This window comes from Leucoraja erinacea, chromosome 35 (genome assembly GCF_028641065.1).
Source record: "Leucoraja erinacea ecotype New England chromosome 35, Leri_hhj_1, whole genome shotgun sequence".
Lineage (NCBI taxonomy): Eukaryota > Metazoa > Chordata > Chondrichthyes > Rajiformes > Rajidae > Leucoraja > Leucoraja erinaceus.
The window spans coordinates 7,250,682-7,276,987 of NC_073411.1; the positions used below are offsets into that span (position 1 = coordinate 7,250,682).

The 26,306-nt window shown below is 47.6% G+C and overlaps 3 protein-coding genes across 3 annotated transcripts in view; 2 read left to right on the forward strand and 1 right to left on the reverse strand.

Moving 5' to 3' along the window:
- Positions 1-8,365, reverse strand: part of LOC129713257 (small serum protein 5-like) — a 9,709-nt gene extending 1,344 nt beyond the window's left edge. The window contains exons 1-4 of the mRNA XM_055662193.1: positions 8,244-8,365; positions 1,771-1,909; positions 1,507-1,591; positions 253-388 (exon numbers count right to left, since the gene is read on the reverse strand). Coding sequence (XP_055518168.1) covers positions 253-388; positions 1,507-1,591; positions 1,771-1,776 — 227 coding nt within the window. The 5' untranslated portion in view covers positions 1,777-1,909; positions 8,244-8,365. The remainder of the gene's footprint in view (positions 1-252; positions 389-1,506; positions 1,592-1,770; positions 1,910-8,243) is intronic.
- On the forward strand, positions 2,036-5,826 carry LOC129713258 (beta-microseminoprotein-like). The gene is made up of 5 exons (XM_055662194.1): positions 2,036-2,240; positions 2,870-3,079; positions 3,251-3,335; positions 4,331-4,457; positions 5,590-5,826. Exons 2-5 carry the CDS (start codon positions 3,077-3,079, stop codon positions 5,696-5,698), a joined length of 324 nt encoding a protein of 107 aa, XP_055518169.1. The 5' UTR covers positions 2,036-2,240; positions 2,870-3,076; the 3' UTR covers positions 5,699-5,826.
- A 6,889-nt stretch (positions 8,366-15,254) lies between the features above and the next one.
- On the forward strand, positions 15,255-22,532 carry LOC129713259 (beta-microseminoprotein-like). The gene is made up of 4 exons (XM_055662195.1): positions 15,255-15,693; positions 17,247-17,331; positions 19,553-19,655; positions 22,228-22,532. Exons 1-4 carry the CDS (start codon positions 15,685-15,687, stop codon positions 22,334-22,336), a joined length of 306 nt encoding a protein of 101 aa, XP_055518170.1. The 5' UTR covers positions 15,255-15,684; the 3' UTR covers positions 22,337-22,532.
- The last annotated feature ends 3,774 nt before the right edge of the window (positions 22,533-26,306 follow it).

Below are 26,306 nucleotides of genomic sequence, written 5' to 3' on the forward strand. Positions count from 1 at the left end.
CCCTCAACCAATGTTGTCTGGTTCACTATTCCCCAACACTGGGCAAGAGACTGTGCGTCTACCCGATCTATTCCTCTTGTGATTTTATACTGTCTCGGGTTTGTTCAGAGATGGGGAGAGCCGGTGTTCGGGTCATTCCCTCCACTACACCCATCGATTCTCAACGCATCGGCGACACCCACCCGACCGCTGCAGTGGCAGTTCAGCCGTCAGGATCAGACCCTATGCGATGACCCGCGGAGGATTACATACCGATCACAGCATCCGTAGCTTCCAATACTACACCAGCACACCATGCAGTTTGTTGCGTTCCACGATTCTCCCACTTCGTGCACCGACCCGTCGGTCTCATCAATACAGACGTTGGACTCCTGGGATTCGCCCGGAGCTGTTAGTGACAAATACAGCGGGTGGTCAGTGTCGCGTCAGGGAGTGGAGTGACCCGAGGGACCGTGGTGTTGATTCAATACAAACACACCCTGGAAATGAGTACAAGTACAATTGGGACGTGGCAGGCTCAGGACAAACCGGGACTGACCCTGCCACGTCCCAATATACGGTTTATGTGAATAAAGTATCATTGAAGTATCTGTCAATCGCTGCCTTAAAAATATCCATTGGCGGCCTCCAGGTCGTCTGTAGCAAGCTGTCCCTCTTTCTCGTCAACGCCCTACACACTCGGGGCAATTGACAAAGGATAATTCATGGACAAACCGGTGCCTCTTTGGGATATGGGAACGGAACTCGCTATCAAAACATGGAGGGGACGGGGCCACAATTTCTTGGCGGCCGCGCGCTCATGCGCACACTCACACACCCGTGCGCGGCATCAGAGACTCAATCCAGCGCTAAATGCAGCTCAACTGCGTGTCTCGCCGGGTTATCTAACAGCCCTGTCTGGACTGACGGGATACCAGCGCTGCTTCTACGCGCTGGCCATATTTCCCGCAAGCCCAGGCAGGTTAACCTGGCGGGGATGTCGCCCACCTCTCAAGACATGGGGTTGGGGGGGGCGGGGGGGGGGGGGGGGGACGTGTCCCCTCTGGCCCCCCCCCCCGGGTTTTCCGCCCCTGCATATACCCAATTACCGTAAAAAGCTTTGTTTTGCATAGAAGCAGGTAAAACCATATAGAAGACCTCACCTAGGCAGTACACACGTGTCCCCATGTTTAGCGCCGACAAAAATGACAAAGGTTCACCGAACAGTTTGGCCTGCTGCAGCCCTGATTTTCTAACCTACCTCACTGTGGGCCTTGGACTCTTTACCTGGAACTGTGGGTGCCACTCGGTAGGGGAGAAGGCAGGAGAATGGGTTTGAGAGGGAAAGGTAGATCACCCACGATTGCGCTCCCTAGGCTGGGGATCGGTTGGGGCATCAACCTCCACTACCCTCAGAATCCAACCCGACCGAGGAACAGGCGGGGAGCCAAGGGTGACGAGCGTAACGCCATGAGTATGATGTCCTGATCAGTCCGCTGTTGGATAGGAGAGAGAGATTCAAATCACCTATTGTGCTCTGTGTCTGTACGAAGCAGGCGGATTCCGACAGCTGAGCTGCGAGGAACAGCACTGCGATGCCCAGTAGAAGTTTCTGCAAAGAGAGAGGGGAAGTGGGGAGAGGGAGAGAGAGTTTAATGAGCAACGTGGTCAAGTAACTAATATAAGTAACTAACAGCATCCTGTCATTGTCACCCTGGAGGGTGAATGTGCAGCGACTCAAAGCTTCACCGATCCGTCTACTCAAGACCAAGCGGTCTGATCCATACGTACCATCATCTCCCAAACAGGCCGGTTCTCCCCGATGTCTGAACGGACAATCTCTGTCCCTGTGACAACGGCTGTAGACTTTATTCTCCGGGTCCACTGCCCCGCCGGTCGTTCAACTCTCTTTGCCTGTCTGTCTGCCTGCCTGCGTCAGAATGAAAGACTGAATAACAACCTGATAATCAATGGATTTTTCTTGTCGACAGAGTCAGGCCCTTCGGCCCAACTGGTCCATACCGTCCAAGATATCCCACCTGTTTAAGAAGGAACTGCATGCACATGCTGGAAAATCGAAGGTAGACAAAAGTGCTGGAGAAACTCAGCGGATGCAGCAGCATCTATGGAGCGAATGAAATAGGCAACGTTTCGGGCCGAAACCCTTCTTCAGACACAAGATATCCCACCTGTGCAGGACGGATCTGCAGATACGAGATAGACATACAGTGCTAGATTAACTGCAGCAGATAGAAAAACAGGTACCACAACGATATTTAAAATACACTTGGACAAGTACAAGGATAGGAGAGGTTTGGAGGTATATGGGCCAATCTCTCCTCTGTGTCAAGTGCCTGGAGGGGTAGGTTCAAGTAAAGATGCACGGTTTAATAAGAACCGACGGGACAGCGTGTTCACTTGGACGGTGGTAGGCATTTGGAACGAGCTCCCAGAGGAGATAGCGGACACAGATACTGCAACAATTGCTTCCATCGTGGATTTACAGACTCCCACCCCCCCCTTCAAGTCATTGAGTGGTAAAGGCTTATGGCGTGGAATCAGGCCATTGGGCCCACGCCGCCCAACATGCCCCGTCTACACGTCCATATCTCTCTGAACCTAGAGGATAGGAAAGCTTTAGAGGGATACGGGCCAAACGCGGGCAAATTGGCCGAGATACGAAGGGACAGAGACACAAAACACTGCAGGTAGTCCTCCAGTATTCCGGTGTAGCCAGCATCTGCAGTCCCTTCCTACACGTTAGATGGTATATATTAGACGCCATGGGCGAGTTGGGGCGAGGGGCCTATTGTGTATTCCGTGACTCTATGACAGATGGTGAATTGCACCAGCACTTCATTTTATCTTTGTTATTTAATTTGTCCACCAGGGTTCAGGGATACAAGTCCTTGGGAACATTCCACAAATTACCAGATCGTTACTTAAAGTATTTCATTCTGACGAACCGTTTCGTAGCCAAAGAGATTCGAACTACCGGCGGGGCAGTGGAACTGGAGAACAGAAGTCCACAGCCGGTGTCACCGGGACAGAGGTTGTCCGCTCACACTTCGGGGAGAACCGGGCTGTTTGGGAGAGGATGGTACGTATGGATCGGGCCGCTTGGTCTTCAGTAGACGGATCGGCGAAGCTTTGAGTCGCTGCACGTTCACCTTCCAGGGAGTTGGTGACAGGTTGCAGTTAGTTACTTATATTAGTTACTTTGCTCATTAAACTCTCTCTCTCTCTCTCTCCCTTCCCCCTCTCTTTGTAGAAACTCCTACTGGGCATTGCTCTGCTGCTTCTCGCGGCTCAGCTGTCGGAATCCGCCTGCTTCTTTCAGCTACAGAGCACAAGCGGTAATCTATCGATCTGAATCTCCCTCTCCTATTCCACATTGAGACTCGGCCGAGAGCAGGGACTGAGCACCCCCCCCCCCCCCCCCCCCCCCCCTCCCCCGCCTAATCCTCATCTGAGGCACTAAACCTTAGCCCACGGATGGATTGGAGGATCTCATCAGAACGACACGCAGCTACCCCGGGGCTAAATGTATCCAAGTTTAGACTGAGCTCTGAGGATTAATCTCCCGCATGGGACTCCGAGCTGTGCGAAGGTGTGATTTCGCCCATTAGAGACACAGCGTAGAGTCAGGCCCTTTAGCCCACCTAGTCCACGCCAGCATTGATCACTTGTTCACACCAGTGCCACGTTCATAAATTCATAAATTCTAGGAGCAGAATTCGGCTAATCGGCCCATCAAGTCTACTCCGCCATTCAATCATGGGTGGTCTATCTTTCCCTCTCAACCCCAATCTCCTGTCTACTCCCAGAAACCTTGACACCCTCTAAAAATCAAGAATCAGTCGATCTCTGCATTTAAAATGTCCATGTCTTGACCTCGAAGTTATCCCCCTTTCGATTAAAACTCCCAACTCTCTCGGGGCAATTTACAGACTATTTAAGGGACAAAGCAGCGCCTCTTTTGAATGTGGGAGGAAACGGGAGCACTCGATGAAAACCCACGTAGGTTACGAGGAGAATGTACAATATCCACACAGACAGCACCCGAGGTCAGGATCGAACCCGCTGTGAGGCGCCTGCTCCATGAGCTACGCCACTCTAAGTGTTGGGTCCGGGCGCGGTTGCCGGAATCGGGCGAAAACGGCACAGAACAGCCAAGTAAGTGCCTGGTCCGGGTCAGCGCGTGCTAGGGACGAACCCTGCCATAGTATGAATGGCTCATTTCCAGGGTGCGTTTTTTATTGAGCCAACCCCACTATCCCGCCACTCCCTCGGGTCGCTCCATCCCCCGACCGGACACCCGCTGACCACCCGCTGTCTTTGTCACTAACAGAACCGGGCAAGTCCAAGGTCTGTATTGATACGACCGACGGGTCGGTGCATAAAGTGGGAGACTCGTGGAACGCAACCAACTGCATGGTGTGTTGGTGTGAAAATGGAAGCTACAGATGCTGTGAACGGTATGTAGTAATCCCCCGCATAGGGGCACCGCAGCGCTCGGGGTGGGTGTCGCCCATGTCGTGTGGGTTGCCGATGCGTTGGGAATTAATTGGAATGAACGGCCCGAACACCGGCTCTCCCCATCTCCGAACAAGCCCAAGGCAGTGTATAAAATCACAAGCGGAATAGATCGGATAGACGCACATAGTCTCTTGCCCAGAGTTGGGGAATCGAGAACCAGAGGACATAGGTTACAGGTGAAGGGGGAAAGATTTAACAGGAATCCAAATGGTAACCTTTTCACACACAACAATGGTGGATGTACGTGGGGGACACATCGGATGGGAGTCTGTAAATCAACGATGGAAGCATACTATAGAGTCACACAGTATTGACACAGGCCCTTCAGCCCAGCGAGTGCATGCCGCCCATCAACCACTCATTTACACTCAGTGGACATGGCCTGTTCCTTTTCTCCAGAGATGCTGCCAAACTCGCTGGATTGCACGAGTACGTCGCGTCTATCCTCCATATAACCAGCATCTGCAGTTCCTTCCTACCCAATACCTACCCTATTCTAACCTTCTTAATGCTCACAACACCCCCTCTCGGTTCCATCGAGATTCTGCCACTCCCCTGAAAAACCAGGGATGTTTACAATGTTCTGCACGTCTTTGTAACCAGAGGTGCCAAGCGGATTTCGGGCGGTGGCGGTGAGGATTTGCAAAGACAATACCCGAGATCAGGATAGAAACCGGGTCGCTGGGGCTGTCCTCTTCTTGCGTATGGCGTGCACAGCCTAAAGTTGTCGGACAACTTGTTCCATTTGATCTTATTTGATTGTGCACGCCGGGTTGATTGCATTCGTCGAAACAGGGCGGACCACATGTAGGTGGCAATCTCCCGCCCCGCTGGAACTGTGCGGCAGCAGCTCTTTTGGCCGTGCCAGGCATGGGAGCTACGGAGAGAGGTGGGCTGGAGTGTAGGCGAGGGAATGAGAAGGGCGGGCGGGGCGTGTGGGTGCAGAGGGGGCAATGGGTGACCAGAGGCAAAACTGACCCCGGGAACCCACCCAGTGAACGGCCGGGGTCCAGAGTGCAGTGGAAGCAGATTCTGAACAATTTATTACTGCATCCATAATGTATTCCTCAGGTCTCCGAGAACATTCGTCTACCCTGAAGATTGTGTGGCCGTATTCGACAATGAAGCGTGTCAGTATCGAACCCACGCGAAGGGCAACCCTTCTCTCGAATGTTCATGAGGGGACGGCTGGAAATAGGGTGGAATACACACGCATCTCCCTTCTAATGTGGAGTCATGCATCAATGGGATACGGGAGTCTTGACTATTGCATGTAATACCTGTATCACAATAAACATATTGTACAATTGTTGCATTGTCCATCGCTTCAATTAGAATAAGGCATGAAGAAGGAAGCTCTGAAAATGAGTGTGGTGGACATTGAGAGATGACGGTGTGAGGAGATATAGATTGGGGTTTGTGCAAATAGAATGTGGTCCACGGCAAAGGTGTGTGTGTGTGTGTGTGTGTGTGTGTGTGTGTGTGTGTGTGTGTGTGTGTGTTGTGGCGTATTTGTGTGTTTGTGTGTGTACGTGTGTGTGTGCGTGTGTGTGTGTGTGTGTGTGTGTGTGTGTGTGTGTGTGTGTGTGTGTGTGTGTGTGTGTGTGTGTGTGTGTGTGTGTGTGTGTGTGTGTGTGTGTGTGTGTGTGTGGGTGTGGGTGTGTGTGTGTGTGTGTGGGTGTGTGTGTGTGTGTTGTGGCGTGGTGTGTATCTGTGCGTGTACGTTGTGTATGTGTGTTTATGTGTGCGTTGTTGCATGTTGTGTGTGTTATGGTTTTGTGTGTGTGTGTGTTATGTGTGTGTGTGTGTGCGAGTGTGGTGGAGAGAGTGTGAGAGATGGAGAGAGAGAGTGTGAGTCTGCGAGAGGTGTGAGAGAGTTGAGTGTGTGGTGAGAGAGAGAGAGAGAGAGAGAGAGAGAGAGAGAGAGAGAGAGAGAGAGAGAGAGAGAGAGAGAGAGAGAGAGAGAGAGAGAGAGAGAGAGAGAGAGAGAGAGAGAGAGAGAGGAGAGAGAGAGAGAGAGATAACATGTCTCCTAATAGGTGAACATGCAAAGTACGCCATGTAAGTGAGTGTTTCAGACATCTAAATATTAGCACATAGAAAGTTGACAGGAAGAGCAGAAGCTGGAATCTTGGGAAAGTTTTCTAATTTAGCAAAGGATATTAGTAAATTGATGTGGAAAAGGAAGAAATAATTTGAAAAGAAACCTATGAGAAAGGCAAATAATCAGATCTGTAGTTTGGGATTAGTTGATTGAAAGATATGGAAAGGAAATAGCCTTTGGCCCACTGAGTCCGCGCCAACTCATGGAGCACACTAGTTCCATGTTATCCCACTTTCTGATCCATGCTGTATACATTATGGGCAATTAACAGAGGCCAATTAATCTATAAACCTGCACGTCTTTGGGATGTGGGAGAAACCACAGCATCCAGAGGTAACCTATGTGGTCAAAGAGAGAACATGTAAATTTCATAAAAGCAGCACCCGAGGTCAGGATTGAGTCATGGTGTCTGGTGCAGTGAGACAGTAGCTCTACTAGCTGCACCACTGTGCCACCCTTGTATGATGATCATTACAAAGAATGGACAGGGAATATTAGCTTTATACTGGCAAGGAAGTGTAAGGACAGGATCTCTCTCTCAGGGCAAAATATGATTCTCATCTGCCCAAATGCAATCCACCCATTGATTCTTGCAGACTGGATGGTAACACATGTGAGTTCAGGACTTGAGTAAGAACGGAGAACTAACTGACACCAGCAGTTGGGAAAGTGGTGAGGGTTGCAGCATGAAGAATATGATTTCAAGGAAATTAGCAAATAATGTAACTGGGCAGAATCAATGCAAATTTATTATAGTCAAATCCTGTGTGACATATCTATTGGAATTCTGGAAAGTGCTACATCATGTATTTGTGTATGTGCGCGTGTTACGTTGAGGGGAGAGCCACTCTTTGTGGCAGATTTAGATTTTTGGATAAATAAATTTCCATCAAGTTTATTTAGGTTAGTCTAGTTTATTTGAGATTAGAGATATATCATGGAAACAGGCCCTTCAGGCCATTGATTCCACGCCGACTATCGATTACCAATACCCTAGTTCTATGTCCGACACAGGAGGGGTGATTTATAGAAACCGGTTCATCAACAAAATTGCACGTCTTCAGAATGTGGGAGGAAACCGGAGCTCCCGGAGAAACCCACGCGGTCACAGGGAGAGCGCACAGACATCATCCCTAGTCAGGATCGATAGTGGGTCTGTGGCGGAGTGAGGCAGCAGCTTTACAGCTGCGCCATTGTGTTGCTCAATTGTGAATTAGGTTAGAGCGCATGAGACTGGGGGTGGTACACCAGTGTGTAGAGAGATAGTTATCAGATAGAAAACAAAGAGTCGGAATTAATGTCCAGTTTGTCCAGTTTGGCCTTTGTCCAGTTGTCAGGCTGTGTGTCTCCTGGAGTCCGACACAGACCAGTGCTCGAGTCCAAACCCTCACAACTCATGTCAGTGACTTGACTTACAGGATCAGATTTCCAAACATCCTGATCACACATAACACGGTGGGGAACAAGCACGATGCAAAATTTAGTGTAAAATGGAATCAGGATGTAAAATTATGAGAGGCATGGATAGAATAGATGGCCAGAACCTGCTTGTTTTTGGCTCATATCCAGCTAACAACGTTCTCGATCCATGTACCTGTCCAAATGACTTTTAAATCCTTACCTGATCTTGTGCTTTTTGGCATCTGCCTACAATGGTGAATGGCCCATTGTTGGCTTGGGAAGGTGTGCTAACAAGAGGGAGACAAGGTTGTGAGCAGTAGAACTGGTTGGACGACTCGTGGTAAAAACATGACGTGAGTCTCCTCCCCGCATCATTTATCTGAGTGGCCAATATGAGGAAGCATTTTGCCCAGGAACCCTGGGAGCGCCAGGGCTAGGGTCAAAGATTCTAGGGTGCAAAGGCAAGCAAATTAGCCAGTAAATACGGGACACAACAAATTACAAATGCTGGTTTACAAAAAAGACACAAACTGTATATAAAGTTACAAGCAGTATAGGTTGGGGAGGCAGTCAGAACCGTTTTTCATGGTGGAAACTATAGAATAAGGTGAGCGGAGCAAAGTTTAATGAAGATGTGCCAGACCTTTTTTTGACAGAGATTTACGGAGACTTGTCAGCATTGGTATCGGAGGCAGATACGATAGTGGTATTTAAGAGGCTTTTCGATAGGTTCATGGAAGTGCAGGTAATAGAGGGATATGGATCATGTACAGGAAGATGAGATCAGTTTAACTAGGCGTCATGTTCAACATAAACTTTGTGGACCAAAGGGCCCATTCCTGAGCTGTTCTATCTTCTAAGTGTCATGGAGTCATAGTGTCATACAGCACAGAAACTGACCCTCTGTCCTAACCTACCCATGTCAACCAAGGTACTGCTTCTACACTAATCCCATTTGTCTGTGTTGGCCCCATAACCCTCTAAATCTTTACAATTCATGTACCTGGCCAAATATCTTTTGCCACCCTCTCCCGATATCAAAGCAACAATTGTACAGTGCAGAATGAGAAGACGTTTCCCAGGGAATATCGGAGCATCGCACGTAAAACTCAAACATTTCACACATAATAAAAACAATAAAAACAATCCAGTCCCTGATAAAACAGTACGAATAGTTAAAATGTTCTCCAGGATGCTGCCTGACCCATTGGGTTACATCGGCACTTTGCGTTTTTTGAACTCAGTAAATAACATTCAGCAGTAAGTCTTGTTGTGCTTCTTGTGGATGTGAGGGCAGATCACCTCCCCTTCCGTTACGACTTCCTGAGGGATTTTTTCCCCCTGAACGAGGCACACAATTTTGTTACACAGATTGCAACACTGCAATGCTCAGACTCACCTCACCAAGGGCAGTTTGGAGAAGGGAAACATCTATCAGTTCAGCAAGGACAGATTGTATACTTGGAGATAAGGCATATTCTGCAACATGAATGACGCACAGTTCAGCCTGACGTACTCTCTCATGAATTCATGAGCCATTTGTATCAAAATCCATGCCCTGTTATTTCTGTGGAGTCATTTTAGCTGATCAGCCCAACAATTAATTTAGTTATAATGCATTGAAATAGACCCCTTGGTCAACTAGTTCGATACATTCCCACATTCCCATTTATTCCACACAGATTCCACCACTCAACACCTACAGGGGTAAATTACAGTGACCAATTAATCTAACATCCTGCATATGATTGGGATGTGGGATGAAACCAGAGCATTTGGGGAATTTTTTCTCCTCTTATCGGACAGTCTTTTGTCTCATCAATTCATAAATTACAAGCTCACATTCATAAGTTATAGGAGTAGAATTAAGCCATTCGGCCCATCAGGTCTACTCTACCATTCAATTATTTTCACCCCTCCTTTTCACGTCCAGTCGTTGTCTCTTATTTCACCCATCTGCCAGTCATGCCCCTCTCTACCTGTATCCACCTATCACTTGCCAGGCTTTGCCTCATCTCTACCTCTCTTTACCAGCTTTCATCCTCCCCTCCCCTTTATTTACTGTTATCAGTCTGAAGAAGAATCCTGACCTGAAAAATTACCTATCCATTCCCTCCTCTGATACTGCCTGATCTGCTGAGTCCCTCCAGCACTTTGTGTTTTTGCTTACCATTTTCTTGGGATGCCCACCTTGATTGAATGAATGAATGGATGATGTATGAATGATTGATTGAATGAATGAATGATTGATTGATTGATTGAATGAATGAATGCATGATTGAATGAATGAATGAATGAATGAATGAATGAATGATTGATTGATTGAATGAATGAATGAATGAATTAATGAATGAATGAATGAATGTATGAATGAATGAATGAATGAATGAATGAATGAATGAATGATTGAATGAATGAATGAATGAATGAATGAATTGAATGAATGAATGAATGAATGAATGAATGAATGAATGAATGAATGCATGAATGTATGAATGAATGAATGCATGCATGAATGAATGAATGAATGGATGAATGAATGGATGAATGAATGGATGTATGAATGAATGAAACCCTGAAACTCAAACGGTTTTACTAGGCATCCTGTCCACCAGCCTAAACATTTACTCCCTCTGCCATCAGTGCAAAGTGAATGCGTCGTATACCATCTACAAAATGCATGGCCCTTATTTGATTAGGCCGCCCACACACCTCTCAGACCCGTGACCACTGCAACCAAGAAAGACAAGAGAAACAGGCTTGTTGGAACATCCAGCATGTTTCCCTGAATTGTACACAATCCTGACTTAGAAACATATTGGTGTTCCTTCACTGTCACTGGATCTAAATCTTGGAACTCCCAACACAATGGTAGTGTGGGAATACCTTCAATGGAAGGATTGCAGAAATCCAGGAAGGTAATAGGGCAATCTGCATCTTTGGAGAACATGGGCATATGATGTTTTGGGTCAGAAATCTTCTTCAGATCCAAAACATCACCTATCCATATTCCCCAAAAATGCTGCCTCACACATTGAATTACTCAAACAATTTGAGTCTTCTTTAGTAAAGGCGTCATCTGCAGTTCCTTGTCTCTACAGTATATTCGGAATAGACACTTTGTTAGTGATATACCCTAAAACTGTGAAAGTAAAATAGAATTTCCTATTCCTATGCACATTTCACGTTCCACCAGCCCGGCGTGAGGGCCTGAACATCGGGCTGCCCCGTGCGGGTGCTCGGAAGGCCCAGACCACGGATGAACATCTGGGAAGATTGGAGGGGAGGCTGGCTGGACTATGGTGCCTTCCTCACCTTGGTGCCACTGTGTTGTGTTGTGTCGTGGACTTTCTGTGTTTGTGCTTTTCTTTTATTTAATTCAATTCAATTTTATTTTTAATATGTTTTATTATTTATTATTTATTTATTTTTATGATACTGCCTGTAAGGAAAATTCATTTCGTTGTCTCTAATTGAGACAATGACAATAAATTTGAATACAATACAATACAATACAATACATTTCATGGACATGTTGAAACAACAGATCAAATCTTCGCCAGCTGTGATTCTCAAACCTATAACCACTGGAATGATAGCAGTCATATTCAAACACAACCATTTTCAAGTACCTTTAATTATCGAGGATGCAAAGTGCTGGAGCAACTCAGCGGGTCAGGGAGAATCTCTGGAGAACATGGGTAGGTGATGTTTTGACCTGAAATGTCACCTATCCATGTTCTCCAGAGATGTTGCCTGACTGCTGGGTTACTGCAGCACTTTGTGGCCTTTTGTGTATTAACCAGCATCTGCAGTTGCTTGTTTCTCCATCATCTGGGATGTCCTGGATTGGAAATGTCCATCCTCTTCATCAGCAGGTCGACATCTTGCAAATGCCTCCTTAGAAGATCCTCACTGCAACGGTGAAAATGCTCAGACTCACCTCACCACGGGCCGTTTGGAGAAGGGAAACAAATGTCAGCTGTGTTAGGGCCGCATACACCCTAAGCATGAATTTAAAGAAGGCTGCAATGTTACTGGTGCTGCTTGGAGAGGGGGCAATGGATGATGTTATGTGAGCAGGAGAAAGGATTTCGTGGAGGGACTTCGGGGAGTCCATGCTCAGATGATGTTCTATTTGGTCGAATACCCAGAACCTGGTACAGAGACAGTGCAAGGGTGAAAGGATGGTGAGGGACAATATGATGATCATCCGGTCTCCCAGAGCTCCAGGAACTCTGTGTTCAGCACAAAAGTGAAACTGCAAGGACGTTCCCAGTTCCAGCAAATATTTATTGTCATTATAGGGAGGACACAGTTGTAACATACAGTCTTATGGATAGCATTATAAAGTTACAAACTATCTCCTGACCAGAGCTCTGAGAAGCTCTATAGCTGGTATAAAACAGACAAGAGTCAAGAGGGTTTTATTGTCATGTGTCCCAGATAGGACAATGCAATTCTTATAGATAGGACAATGAAATAAAATATAAAGATCATTTCCATCCACCGTCTTTCCTGCTTAGAGAAACTGCGTCGAAACAGGCCCTTCAGTCCACTGAACGCACATCGACCATCGATTACCCATTCACACTAGTTCTATGTTACACCACATTCTTATCCACTCTGCACACTAGGATAAATATACTGAGGCCAATTAACCTACAAACCCGCATGTCTTTGGAATGTGGGAGCAAACCGGAGCATGCAGAGGAAATCCCATGTAGTCACAGGGAGAGCTTGCAAACCCCATGCTTCTGGTGAAAAATGGCCCACTGAAGCTTCCAACTCAGGTGGTTCAGACGTGGGTACATCAGGTAACATAGAAACATAAACATAGAAACATAGATACCCCTCTCCATACCCCCTGATCCCTTTAGCCACAAGGGCCACATCTAACTCCCTCTTAAATCCAGCTAATGAACTGGCCTCAACTACCTTCTGTGGCAGAGAATTCCACAGATTCACCACTCTCTGTGTAAAAAATGATTTTCTCATCTTGGTCCAAAAAGACTTCCCTCTTATCCTTGAACTGTGACCCCTTGTTCTGGACTTCCCCAACATCGGGAATAATCTTCCTGCATCTAGCTTGTCCAAACCCCTTAAGAATGTTGTAAGTTTCTATAAGATCCCCCCTCAATCTTCTAAATTCTAGCGAGTACAAGCCGAGTCTATCCAGTCTTTCTTCATATGAAAGTCCTGCCATCCCAGGAATCAGTCTGGTGAACTTTCTCTGTACTCCCTCTATGGTAGTGCATGAACAAAAAAACTCTGAGGTTGTTGTTACATTAAAAGCAATTGGACCTCGGTCTAACGTTGCATCGGAAACAGCTCCTGCGGCAGTCTAGTGTCCTGCACAGGACCACCAGCTTAGATGTCGTGCTTAAGGCACTGGGAGTTGGAGTGGGCAACACAATGGCCCAACTGGTAGAGCCGCCACCTTACAGCTCCAGAGACCCAGCTTCAACCCTGACCTCGGGTGCTGTCTGAATGGAGTTGGCACGATCTCCCTGGGATTTTTGTGATTGCATGGATTTTTCTCTATTTTTCTCCCACATTCCAAAGATATCCCAAGATTATTAAGTTACTTGAACAGTGGAAATTGGCCCTTATGGGCACGCGAGTGGTAGATTGCTGGGGAAGATGAAGGAACTTGGGGAGGATAGTATTGGATTGATGTTGGGTTAGTGCAAATGTGTGCTTGGTAGTCAGCTTGGATTCAGTGGGCTGAAAGCCCTATTTCAGTGCATCACAACTTTATGACTTAAACACATAACCACTTTGTTATTAATTTGGAGATTTCATCAAACACATACTTGTCCCAGAGTCACCACCTCGGATTAACGCTAATTCGTAGCCTGGAGAATGTTCAAGCTCAGAAGCCTCAGGAGCTACCAAATGCTCTGTAGGTTCTTGTCATATTGACAAATTCCTCCCATCTTCTCGAGCAAAACTCAATTAGAAGTTTGAAATGAGCTTTAATTGCAGGCCAACACTTCACTGTGGAATTTTCAATTCCTTTGAAGATTAACTCTTGTCAAGACTCAAAGCTCTCTTAACTTCACCATGGACGGTGGGGTGGAGAAACTGTTAGACTGGGTGGACTGGAAGGCCAGTCCATCCCGGGGGGGTGGGAAGGGTATGGAGAAGGGGGGAAGGGAGGGAGAGGGGGAGAAGGGGATGTGAGGGGAGGGGGTGAGTGGAGAAGGGGGAGAAGAGTGGAGTGGGAAGAAGGGAGGAATAGGGAGGAAGGGAAGAAGGGGGGGAGAGGGGAGGGGAGAAGGGTAGAGAGTAGGGGGGGAGTGAAGAAGGAGGGATGGGGCATCTGGAAGTGGGGGGGGGGAGAGGGTAGAGGGGAGTTCAGTCTACACTCACATACTGCATCGCCCCTGTGAAAGTTATAGAGACGGTGATTGCACCTGGAAGCGGACCAAAACATCTACCAAAACAAATGACCAGTTCCAAGTCCGTGGTTCTCCCTCTCCCTCTCCCTCCCTCTCACACACACCTAATTCTCTCTCCCGTCTCTCTCCCCCTCCCTCTCCCTCCCTCTCCCTCTCCCTCTCCCTCTCTCCATCTCTCCCTCCCTCTCTCTCTCTCTCTCTCCCTCTCCCCTCTCCCTCCCCCTCTCCCTCTCCCTCTCCCTCTCCCTCTCCCCCTCCCCTCCCTCTCCCTCTCCTCCCCCCCCCCCCTCTCCCTCCCCCCTCCCTCTCATCTCCCTCTCCCCCTCTCCCTCACCCTCCCTCTCTCCCTCTCCCTCCCTCCCCCTTCGTCTCTCTCTCCATCTCTCTTCCCTCCTCCCCCTTCCCCCCCCCCCCCCCCCCTCGCCACAATCCTTACTTTCCCACCTTACCCGCCCATTCATCCCACTTTCCCACTGAGACATGTCAGTGGTGCTGTGACAACTCAGCCCAGACCATTGCGCTGAAGAATTAGAAGACCTAAGTGGCCAAGTCCTACACCAGAGACTTGTGAATGGAAATATGTTCTTGGTTGTGATCAGATTTCAGGAGGAGCAGTGCAGTGGGCAGCCAATGTTATTTTGTTAATTTAACCTAAGCAACACTGATGAAATTCAACTCTGTTTGCCCCAAAATCAAGGCTAATCCTTCAATGCTGCCTATAAATACTTCTCAATAGGACGCTAATTCGAAACCCTGTTGCTTTCTCAACCGGTTATGTTAGATTCCACAACCAATGGTTCTCGGGAGATTTCCACATGGTATCCTTGAACATTGCAGAGTTGTTAATTCTACTGTGTGTGGTTGTACACTGTGTCCATCAGTACAGAAGTTGTCTACATTATAACAGTGGTCGCTCTTCACAAGCACTTCATTGGCTGCTTAATGCCTCGGAATGTGTCGAGGATGATATAAATGCAACTCTTTCTTTACAAGTGGCTGGAGAGGGGTCGACAGACAGCATCATCCGCCTCGTATCTCAGTCATTTTCCATGCAAGGTACAAGGAGCTTCCACCGGATGCATGTGGTAACCAGGTAGTTCCAGGTTCTGATCCGGTGGGATTTCTGCGTGGCTGTATTGGGCTGACGGAGCATAACAAGGGCTCCTTGTCATCCATACGGACTGGCCCAGAGTCCTCTCCAGCACCAAGATCCGCACAGCCGGCAACGACCCGACTGAAGACTCCAGAGCAGCCATTATGGCTCAGGTCAGTCTATGTTCCCGGCTACTTCTTGGTGTGTGCACATTGATGGGTTGACATGGCTGGCTGAGTGGCCCAGTTCAGTAGAGCGAGAGGCCAGGTCAATGGGACAATCGAAGGTGGACAAAAGTACTGGAGAAACTCAGCGGGTGAGGCAGCATCTATGGAGCGAAGGAAATAGGCAACGTTTCGGGCTGAGACCCTTCTTCAGACGGATGTAGGGTGGGGGGGGGCAGGGAGAAGAAAGGAGAAAGGAAGAGGAGGAGCCCGAGGGCTGCGGGAGAGCTGAGAAGGGGAGGAGACAGCAAGGGCTACTGGAAATTAGAGGTCAATGTTCATGCCGCTAGGGTGCAGACTGCCCAAGCGGAATATGAGGTGCTGCTCTTCCAATTTCCGGTGGGACTCACTCTGGCCATGGAGGAGGCCCAGGACAGAAAGGTCGGATTCGGAACGGGAGGGGGAGTTGAAGTGATGAGCCACAGGGAGATCAGGTTGGTTAATGCGGACCGAGTGGAGGTGTTCAGCGAAACGATCGCCAAGCCTACGCTTGGTCTCACCGATGTAGATCAGCTGACATCTAGAGCAGCGACATCTAGAGCAGTACACAAATAGTGCTGCATTTGTTATATTAGAAGAGTAACTACACTAATGATACAACAATTAATGGGGCAATATCCATACCAGTCAGCAGTGAACCACCAGTCTTAAAGTATTGAAGATGAGTTTGAAGGTAATATTTATAACACATGGCCCCAGATCAGTTGATTAATATGGGAGCATTAGATCATCACCAAACCAGCCTATTCATGATATAGAGTCATAGTCATACAGCAGGGAAACAGACAGGCCTTTCGGCCCAACTTGCCCGTGCTAACCAACATGCCCCATCTGCGCTAGTCCTCCCTGCCTGCTTTTGCCCCATATCCTACTAAACTTTTTTCCTATCCACGTACCTGTATAAATATCTTTTAAATGTTGCGATAGCCCCTGCCTCATCTACCTCCTTCGTTCCATACACCCACCACCCTTTGTGTGAAAATGTTTCCCTGCAGGTTCCTATTAAATCCTTCCCCTCTCACGTTCAACCCATGTCCGATGGAATGACTTAAGATGCAGGTCGAAGGAGTTAAAATGAAAGTCAGCTATGAGTGGTAGAACAGACTAGAGGGTCCGAATGGCCGCTACTTGAGTTTACCTTTGCTTGTGCATTCTAAGATGTGTGGGACTTCAGGGCAAAGACCAAGGAAGCTGGGGAGCCATCTCAGAGATCTAGCATGGGCACGAGGGGCCAAATGGCCTTTCTCCGCTTTGGATGTGAGTAGTTGCTGATCCGGAGAAGTTAGTGACAAAAACAGTTGTTTATGAGAATGATAGACACAAAAAGCTGGAGCAACTCAGCGGGACAGGCAGAGAGAAGCCTGTCCCGAGATGGTGCCTCTCCTGCTGAGTTACTCCAGATTTTTGTGTCTATCTTTGGTTTAAACCAGCATCTGCAGTTCCTTCCTATTCACTTGCTTTCTAATTTCGTAATGCTTTAATGCTTATATGTGTTCTTGCAGACAGTCCTTGTGTGTGTCACACTGCTGCTGATGGCATTCGACTTGTGCTACAGCGACTGCAAGTTTGTGATGAAGACTGAGAGTGGTAAGGCACTAACCAACATACCTAATCCCCCTCAGAGGGGCGGATGGAAAGAGACTGGGAGATAAAGAGCAAAAACATTAAAGGAAGAGAGAGAAGAGGAGAAACAAGGACAGAATGGAGGGAGAGTGAAACAAACAGAGAGAGAAATAAAAATGTGGAACGGAGAGAATGACACAGAGGGCAGAAGGGAGATGAAGAGAAATAAAAGACAAAAGAAGGAATGAGTGGAAGAACAAGAAAAATAAAGAGAGAAAGAGAGGAATAGAGAAAGCAAGGAGTGTGGGAACGAGAAAATGAAGAAAGAGGGAGAGAGGGGGAGAGAGAGAGAGAGAGAGAGAGAGAGGGAGAGGGACAGAGAGAGGGAGAGAGAGAGAGACATAGAGAGATACAGGGAGAGAGGGAGAGAGAGAGACTGAGGGAGAGAGGGGGGAGAGAGAGCAAATTTTTCATGCTCACTCTCCAACCTATGTTTTTCCCTCTATCCCTTTCACCTTCCTTTCTTTCTTGCATTCTGTTTTTCTTTCTTGCTGGATAGGCGACATGGCCAATCCATTCCCTCCACTGATGCTGCCTGAGTTCCTCCAGCACTTTGTGTCTTTATTTTCGATAGATTACAGGCAGGGTGCTTCAGTGTCCAGGCTGCAGCGCTTGCAGTACCCACCCTGGGCACCAGAGTGCAGCAGCACCTCAGCAGTGGAGGAGGAGGTCGAGTGGAGGTTGCCTTTGTTGGCCAACGTCTCTGGGGGTACAGTGGGAGGAGGGGAGGGGAGAGGAGGCCATGGGGAGCATCTCACTACTCCATGTATCGATAAAAAGTGAGGAATGAGCTTTTAAAATCAGAAAGCAGGAAAAAAATGTAGGAAGGAACTGCAACTGCGGGTTTAGACCAAATAGACACAAAATGCTGGAGTAACTCAGCGGGACAGGCAGCATCTCTGAAGAAAAGGAATAGCTTACCTTCTCTGGCCCGAAACATCACCTATTCCTTTTCTCCAGTGATGCTGTCTGAACCGCTGAGTTACTACGGCATGTTATCTATCTTCGGTGTTATCGTGCATCTGCAGTTCCTGTCCCCTAATGCCTTGGTTCGGTCTTGTTCCCCCTTTGTCCAGTCCCTTCCCACTTACATCCAGGGAACCCTCACACCCTTCAATAACTTCAAATTCCTTGGCCTGTAACCGCCTAACCTTGATCAGAGTTCCAGTGATCCGAGTTCAATCCTGGCCTATAGTGCTATCTATGTGGAGTTTGCACGTTCACCCTGTGACCAAGAGGTTTTCCTCTGGATGTTCAGGTGTCTCTCACTTCCAGGTGACATGTGTAGAGGACCGGGGGGATAGGAGTTGATGGGAATGTGGAGAGATTACCTTCAGGTTGGTGTAAAGGTGTGCCTGAGGGTTGACATGTAGACTGTGGGCCGAATGGCCTACTTCCGTGCTGTATCTCCATGAATCACTCCCCATCAACCTCCCGGTTCTGTGATGTTCATAAGTGATAGAAGCAGAATTAGACCATTCGGCCCATCAAGTTACAAGTTCACAAGTTATAGGAGTAGAATTAGACCATTCGGCCCATCAAGTCTACTCCGCCATTCAATCATGGCTAATCTTTGCCTCCTAATCCCATTTTCCTTCCTTCTCCCCATGACACCCGTTCTAATCAATAATTTGCCTATCTCTGCCTTAAAGATATCCACTGACTTGGCTTCCACTGCCCTCTGTGGCAATGAGTTCCACAGATTAACTACCCTTTGACTAAAGACGTTCCTCATCACCTCCTCTCTCAAAGAGCACCCTTTGATTCTGAGGCTATGACCTCTGGTCCTAGACTCTCCCACCAGTGGAAACATCCACTCTATCTGTGCCTTTCATTATTCAGTAAGTTTCAATGAGGTCCCCCCCTCAACCTTCTGAACTCTAGTCTACTCCGCCATTCGATCGCGGCTGATCTACTCCCCCATTGTCCTGCCTTTTCCCCATAACCCTCTGGCACCAGTACTAATCAAGAATCTCTCTGTCTCTGCCTTCAAAATATTCATTGACTTGGCCACCACAGCTTTCTGTGGCAATGAGTTCCACACAGGGATGGGCTCTGCCCTCTGCCTGGTACCTCAGCCATGATCACATTGAATGGCGGTGCTGGCTCGAAGGGCCGAATGGCCTACTCCTGCACCTATTGTCTAATGTCTGCCGCCTTAACACTGAGATTTTTTTCTTTGCAGAGTGTTTGGAAAACGGGATTCCGCACAGCGTTGGCTCGATGTGGAAGGGAGATGATTGCTACTCCTGTTACTGTGGCAAAGTCACTGCTATCTGCTGTACAGAGTAAGTGGCAGGCTTGTGTATCCACAGCGCCAGAATGCACCTTCCTGGTCCGCTTCTGACAACTTGCAACTTCCATCTCCTTTCCCGTCTGAATGAGATTCTCAGTCAAGGTGGCATTTTTAATCTCGCCCACTGTTGAGTATTTTTAATCTCGCCACACATGATAAGTATCAAAGGTAGACAACAAATGCTGGAGAAACTCTAAGAAAAATCAGTCTGAAGAAAGGTCTCGACCTGAAACATCACCAATTCCTTCTCTCTATAGATGCTGCCTCACCCGCTGAGTTTCTCCAGTATTTTTTGTCTACCTTCGATTTTTACAGCATCTGCAGTTCTTTCTTAAACATGATACATAGAAACATAGAAAATAGGTGCAGGAGGAGGCCATTCGGCCCTTCGAGCAAGCACCGCCATTCATTGTGATCATGGCTCATTGTCCCATGCCTGCCTTCTCCCCTTATCCCTTGATTCCACTAGCCCCTAGAGCTCTATTTAACTCTCTCTTAAATCCATCCAATGGCCTCCACTGCCCTCTGTGGCAGGGAATTCCACAAATTCACAACTCTCTGGGTGAAAAAGTTTTTTCTCACCTCGGTCTTAAATGGCTTCCCCCAAGACGTATCAAGTCTTGGGATAAGTAAAAGCCCTGTCCCACGGTACGAGTTCATTCCAAGAGCTCTCCCGAGTTTAAAAAAAAATCAAACTCGTGGTAAGCACGGAGAATGAACGTAGCGGGTACGTCGGAGCTCGGGGACGTCTCTTAGCGCTAACGGCAGGTACTCAGGAAGACTCGTGAAGATTTTTCATCACGATGAAAAATGTCCACGAGAGCCCTGAGTACCGACTAGTGGCCATTACCATAAATCTCCGAGTTCGAATCAGGGCAAACTCGGGAGAACTCTTGGAATGAACTCGTACCGTGGGACAGGGCTTTTAGTAAGTTCCTTACCTATCTTCGACCCATAAGGACGCCAAAAGTGCTGCAGCAGTTAGATCTTCTGTCACTCCTCTCACAAGATATTGGCCAGGATTGGAGCCTCAACCATTGAAAGATTACACATTATGTTTTGGGCTAAACTTTGAACAATGCCGGTACATTCAAAACACAATAACACCCGTAGGAAATAGGAGTTTCTAATCTAGATTTGTCTGTCAAAGGAAATCTGAAACAGCAAGACACACCAACACGAGGCATTTGTCGAGTCATGCCACACTGAGACGGCCCTTCGGCCCACAGAATCAATGCAAGCACCCATTTACACTAATCCTACACCAATCTCTTTTTAACTCTCCCTCCCTGTCCTTGGATTCAATCTCACTTGGGGCAAATTACAGTGGATAATTAATCAACCAAACTGCAGATCTTTGGGATGTGGGAGGATAGTGTGGCACTTGGAGGAAACACACTCGCTCACTGGGAGAGCGTGCAAACTCTGCACAGACAGCACTGGAGATCACTATCGAGCCGTTATCACTGGAGCTGTGAGGCAGTGGCTCCAATAGCTGCACTGTGGCACCATGTCATATGTACACCTGATGATGACATTACATCTGTAATTGCATGACTTAGTTACACGTTATACAACTAACACACCAGTGCGTCGCTTGATATTATGGTGCACAACTTAGCTGCTGCCTTACCTACAGTGAAAGTGTTCACACATGGTTCACTGGTTGCAAAGCACGTGCAGATGGATAACCTGTCAGGAGTCCAGAGGCATCTTCTGCCACCTCCGCTGTGCCAGCTGGGTCAATGTGTTCCAGTTGTAGGCAAAGTCTTGACACCCAATCCAATATGACCCTCACACTTGTTCATGGTGTCATCATTCTCCGCATGGGACCATTTATTCTCCATCCCTGGTTATCCCCAGAAAAAACTATTCAAGTCTGTTCAACCTCTCCCTGGAGCTAATACCCTCTAATCAAGACATCGGTCGAGTAAATCTCCTTGGCACTTTTTCCAAAGCCCCCACATCCTTCCTATAATGGGGCGACCAGAAATCAAGGCAATGCTCCAAATGCAGCCTAACCAAAATCTGATCGAACTGCACCATAACTTCCTGATTACCCCAACCATTGATGGCAAGTATATCATGTACACCGGAAATTGGAGGAACAGCAGCTCATATTCCGCTTGGGGAGTCTGCATCCTGCGGGCATGAACATTGAATTCTCCCAATTTTGTTAGCCCTTGCTGTCTCCTCCCTTTCCTCAGCCCTCGGGCTGTCTCCTCCCATCCCTCAGCCCTCGGGCTCCTCCTCCTCCTTTTTCCTTTCTTCTCCCCACCACCCCCCATCAGTCTGAAGAAGGATCTCGACCCAAAACATCACCCATTCCTTCTCTCCATAGATGCTGCCTGTCCCACTGAGTTTCTCCAGCATTTTTGTGTACCTTCGATTTTCCAGCATCTGCAGTTCCTTCTGAAAAAACATATCATGTGGCTTGTTTGCCAGGAAGGCCTTTCCGAGATCATCGATCACTCAGATTTTTTTCCCAGTTTACTGTGCAAGTAGGTGGAATGTATTTGCGAATGGGATCACTAACACAAGTGCCTCTTTTCCTCTCCTGGTAGATATGTCCAAACTCCTGACATCCCAAACAACTGCGAAGCAATCTTCGACAAGAGACTTTGCAGATACAGGATCTACAGCAAAGACAACCCTGACATTCTGTGTGAATAGAGATTTGGAACACAGCAGCGAGATTCTATGAAACAGCTTTGATCCTTATCCCCCGAGCCATCTACCATCGCTTGGACTCGCCCAGTAATTCATTCAGTAGACCTTCAGAACAATTAGCTGTTTAAATGTCATTGTTGTAAACTCATCCATTAACTGTCAAAATGTTTAAGTAATGAAATAAATTCTGTTTGACCAGCTTCTGTTTGGAACATTACGTTCCGCAGTGCATACTTGCAGTCTTCCTTGAACAGGGGATGGCCACAGTATACCGGGCAATTGGAAAGGCCATCATTTGCTGCACATCCACTCATTGCCCCGGGGAATGCGGCAATGACATGCATTTTAAACTGCTGCAGTCCTTCTGGAGATGATTGCAAGAGATCTTAGTTTAGTTTACAGATAGAGTTTTGAAAAAAGCCTTTCAGCTGAATGAGTCCATGCTGACAATGAATCACCTATTCACACTCATACTGTGTTACTCACTGTCCCATCCATTCCTGACATACTTCGGGGTCATTTTACAGACGTTAATTAACCTTCGGCATGTGAGCGAAAACCGGAGCACCCTGCCTGAGGAATCCCATGCAGTCACAGTGTGAACGTGAAAACTCCGCACAGACAGCAGCACCCCAGGTCAGGATTGAACCCAGTTTTCAGGTGCTGTGAGACAGCCTCTACCAGCGTTGTCACCAAGCTGGTGAACAGTGGGGGGGGTTTCCAAGGTTTCAGCCCAGCAATGACTGTTTAACAGTGATATTATTCCAGGTCAAGGTACTGGGCAGCCAGGTAGAGAACCAGAATCCACTGGCGTTTTCATGCACCTACTGTCTTTCTCTTCACTGGTGGTAGATCAGGTTTAAAAGATCAGGAGCAGAGAGGGAGATGGGAAGAAATACGTGATAATTTAACTATATATAACCATATAACAATTACAGCACGGAAACAGGCCATCTCGGCCCTACAAGTCCCACCTAGTCCCATCTACCTGCACTCAGACCATAACCCTCCATTCCTTTCCCATCCATATACCTATCCAATTTAATTTAAAATGATAAAATCGAACCTGCCTCCACCACTTCCACTGAGGGGACTGGGTGAGACCAGCGTTGGGACTGTAAGCTCTTCTGCAGGTGGGGCAGGGGTGGTCGGTGAGATGGCTGGGTGGATAGCTTGAGAGATGTCGATCTTCTATGACTTCCTCTCGGCCTCTTGCCTACCACTGACATCTGCACTTGAAGCTCTCCATCCCATTCCCAATCCACCTTCCCCATTACAATGCTCGGCGATAGCCATGAATCAGTGGGGATGTTTAGTTTTTTCAACGAACCTTCAAGCAGACCATAGACAGAGAGTCATTTCGCAAGGAAAAAAGCCGTTCAGCCCAAGGAGATGGCCATTCAGCCCAATGCTGCTGGCTCTTTCAAAACCTTTCCTCTTCTATGTGGCATTTTCTCTCATTGTACCAAGGGAGTGAGCACGAGATATTCCAGTAAATGTAAACATTCCGGGAAACTGCAAATCCTTTGTTAAAGCACAAAACCCGGAAGAAAGGAAAGTCCAAAAATAGCTCACGTATCCTGAAAATGTGACCCAGTTCTGTGTTTCTGCCGGCACTTGGTTCTTGGTCTGGAGAAGAATTAGGCCAATGAGGCGGATTAAATTGTCACAATTCTCAAACAATGGAGAATATCAACACATTGCACAAAAGATAGTCAGAGACAGATAAAAGTGCTGGGGGGGGGGGGGGGGGGGGGGGGGGGGGGGTGCAGGGGGGGGGGGGGGGGGGGGGGGGGGGGTGAGTGAGAGAGAGATGAGAGAGACAGACATAAAGAATGAGAGAGTGAGAGAGAAAGAGAGAGAGAGGCAGAGAGAGAGAGGAGCGAGACAGGCAGACACACAGAGACACAGAGACACAGAGACAAAGACAGTCAGAGAGAGACGGACAGATGAACAGTGACAGGCAGAGAGATTCAGACAGAGAGAAAGGTACAAATAGAGAAATAAAGCCAAAGAAAGCATGAGAGACAGAGACAGAGAGACAGAGACAGAGACAGAGACAGAGACAGAGACAGAGAGAGACAGAGAGACAGAGAGACAGAGAGAGAGACAGAGAGACAGAGAGACAGAGAGACAGAGAGACAGAGAGAGAGAGAGACAGAGAGACAGAGAGACAGAGAGAGAGAGACAGAGAGACAGAGAGACAGAGAGACAGGGAGACAGAGAGACAGAGAGAGAGAGAGACAGAGAGACAGAGAGACAGAGAGAGACAGAGAGACAGAGACAGAGAGACAGAGAGACAGAGAGACAGAGAGACAGAGAGACAGAGAGACAGGGAGACAGAGAGACAGAGAGACAGGGAGACAGAGAGACAGAGACAGAGAGACAGAGAGACAGAGAGACAGAGAGACAGAGACAGAGAGACAGGGAGACAGAGACAGAGAGACAGGGAGACAGAGAGAGAGAGACAGAGAGACAGAGAGACAGAGAGACAGAGACAGAGAGACAGAGAGACAGAGAGACAGAGAGACAGAGACAGAGAGACAGAGAGACAGAGAGACAGAGAGACAGAGAGACAGAGAGACAGAGAGACAGAGAGACAGAGAGACAGAGAGACAGAGAGAGAAAGAGAAGGAGGGATCCTCTCCATACACTTTTCTGCCAGTATAATGCTATCATACCCTGACAATTCCTTGGCAGATAAACCATCTATTCTTATGTCCAAGGTGGCAATTCTCTCGTTTTGGAAATGATAATCAAACAAGGGTGACCCGATGGAGCATCTGCTAGAGCTGCTGCCCCGGAGCGCCAGACACCAAGATTCAATCCTGACGTCAGGTGTTATCTGTGCTGAGTTTGCGCATTCTCCAGGTGGCGTGGGTTTCCTCCAGGTGCTCCGGTTTTCTCCCACATCCCGGAGATGTATGGGTCTGTAGGTTAGTTGTCCTAGTGCAGTGAGCGGGTGTGAAAGTGAAATAACACAGGACTAGTTTGAACGGGTGATCGATGGTCGGCGTGGGCTCGGTGGGGTGAAGCCACTGTTTCCATGCTGCATCTCCAAGCCAAACTGAACTAAACTAAAACCCTTCTGCGTTAAGTAGGGATGGAAGAGACCCATGGAGCCCATTCCACCAACCTGGAGGTCCCCCTTCCCGTCTGCTTCCGAATGATGTAGTGCTCCCAAATGACTCTATGTTGATCACCCTACAGTCCCCAAAGATACATCAATGCCACACTCTAATTCACTTAACCTTGATCTGATATACATCCAGATGTGCATCTTTTCTACCCAATCTTATTTTGGTGCATTGGCTGTGATGTTGTAACATGGTTTGCAATTGCACTTTGGAATTCGCTAACCCCTCACATTCACATTCTGGCATTCCATGACAGAATTCAAAACCACTCTTAAAATCCATCTTTCTAAACTAGCTTACTCATTTTAACTGCAAAAGCTGCATCTTATTTTATATCAATCTTAACTCATTGTGCTACGCTTTCTTGCTTAATGTATGTTTTATTGATTTCTTTAATTACTGGTGCTTTGTTGCTTATTGTATGCTTATTACTAATATTACGTGATGTAATGTGACCTTGAGTGTCTTGAAAGGCGCCATTAAATAAAATGTATTATTATTATTGTTATTATTATTTGTGGGAAGGTTTACCTCCGGCAGGACCTCAGCTTATGAAAGTCGCATTCAGAAGACAAGTGTGCACCATGTACTGGACTGTCAGCTGGTTCATGAGCAGGGGGGGGGGGGGGGGGGGGGGGGGGGCAGCAAATGCTGGTTTAAACTGAAGACAGACACAAAATGCTGGAGTTACTCAGTGGGTCAGGCAGCATCTCTGGAGAAAAAGAGTAGGTGATGCTTTGGTTTGCGAGCTGCGACAGCTGGTTTTTTAAGCTGGTTTCTGGCAAGGGACGGGACACGCAGCAATTGCACGGCAAATTTCTTAGTGGTATGAGCTC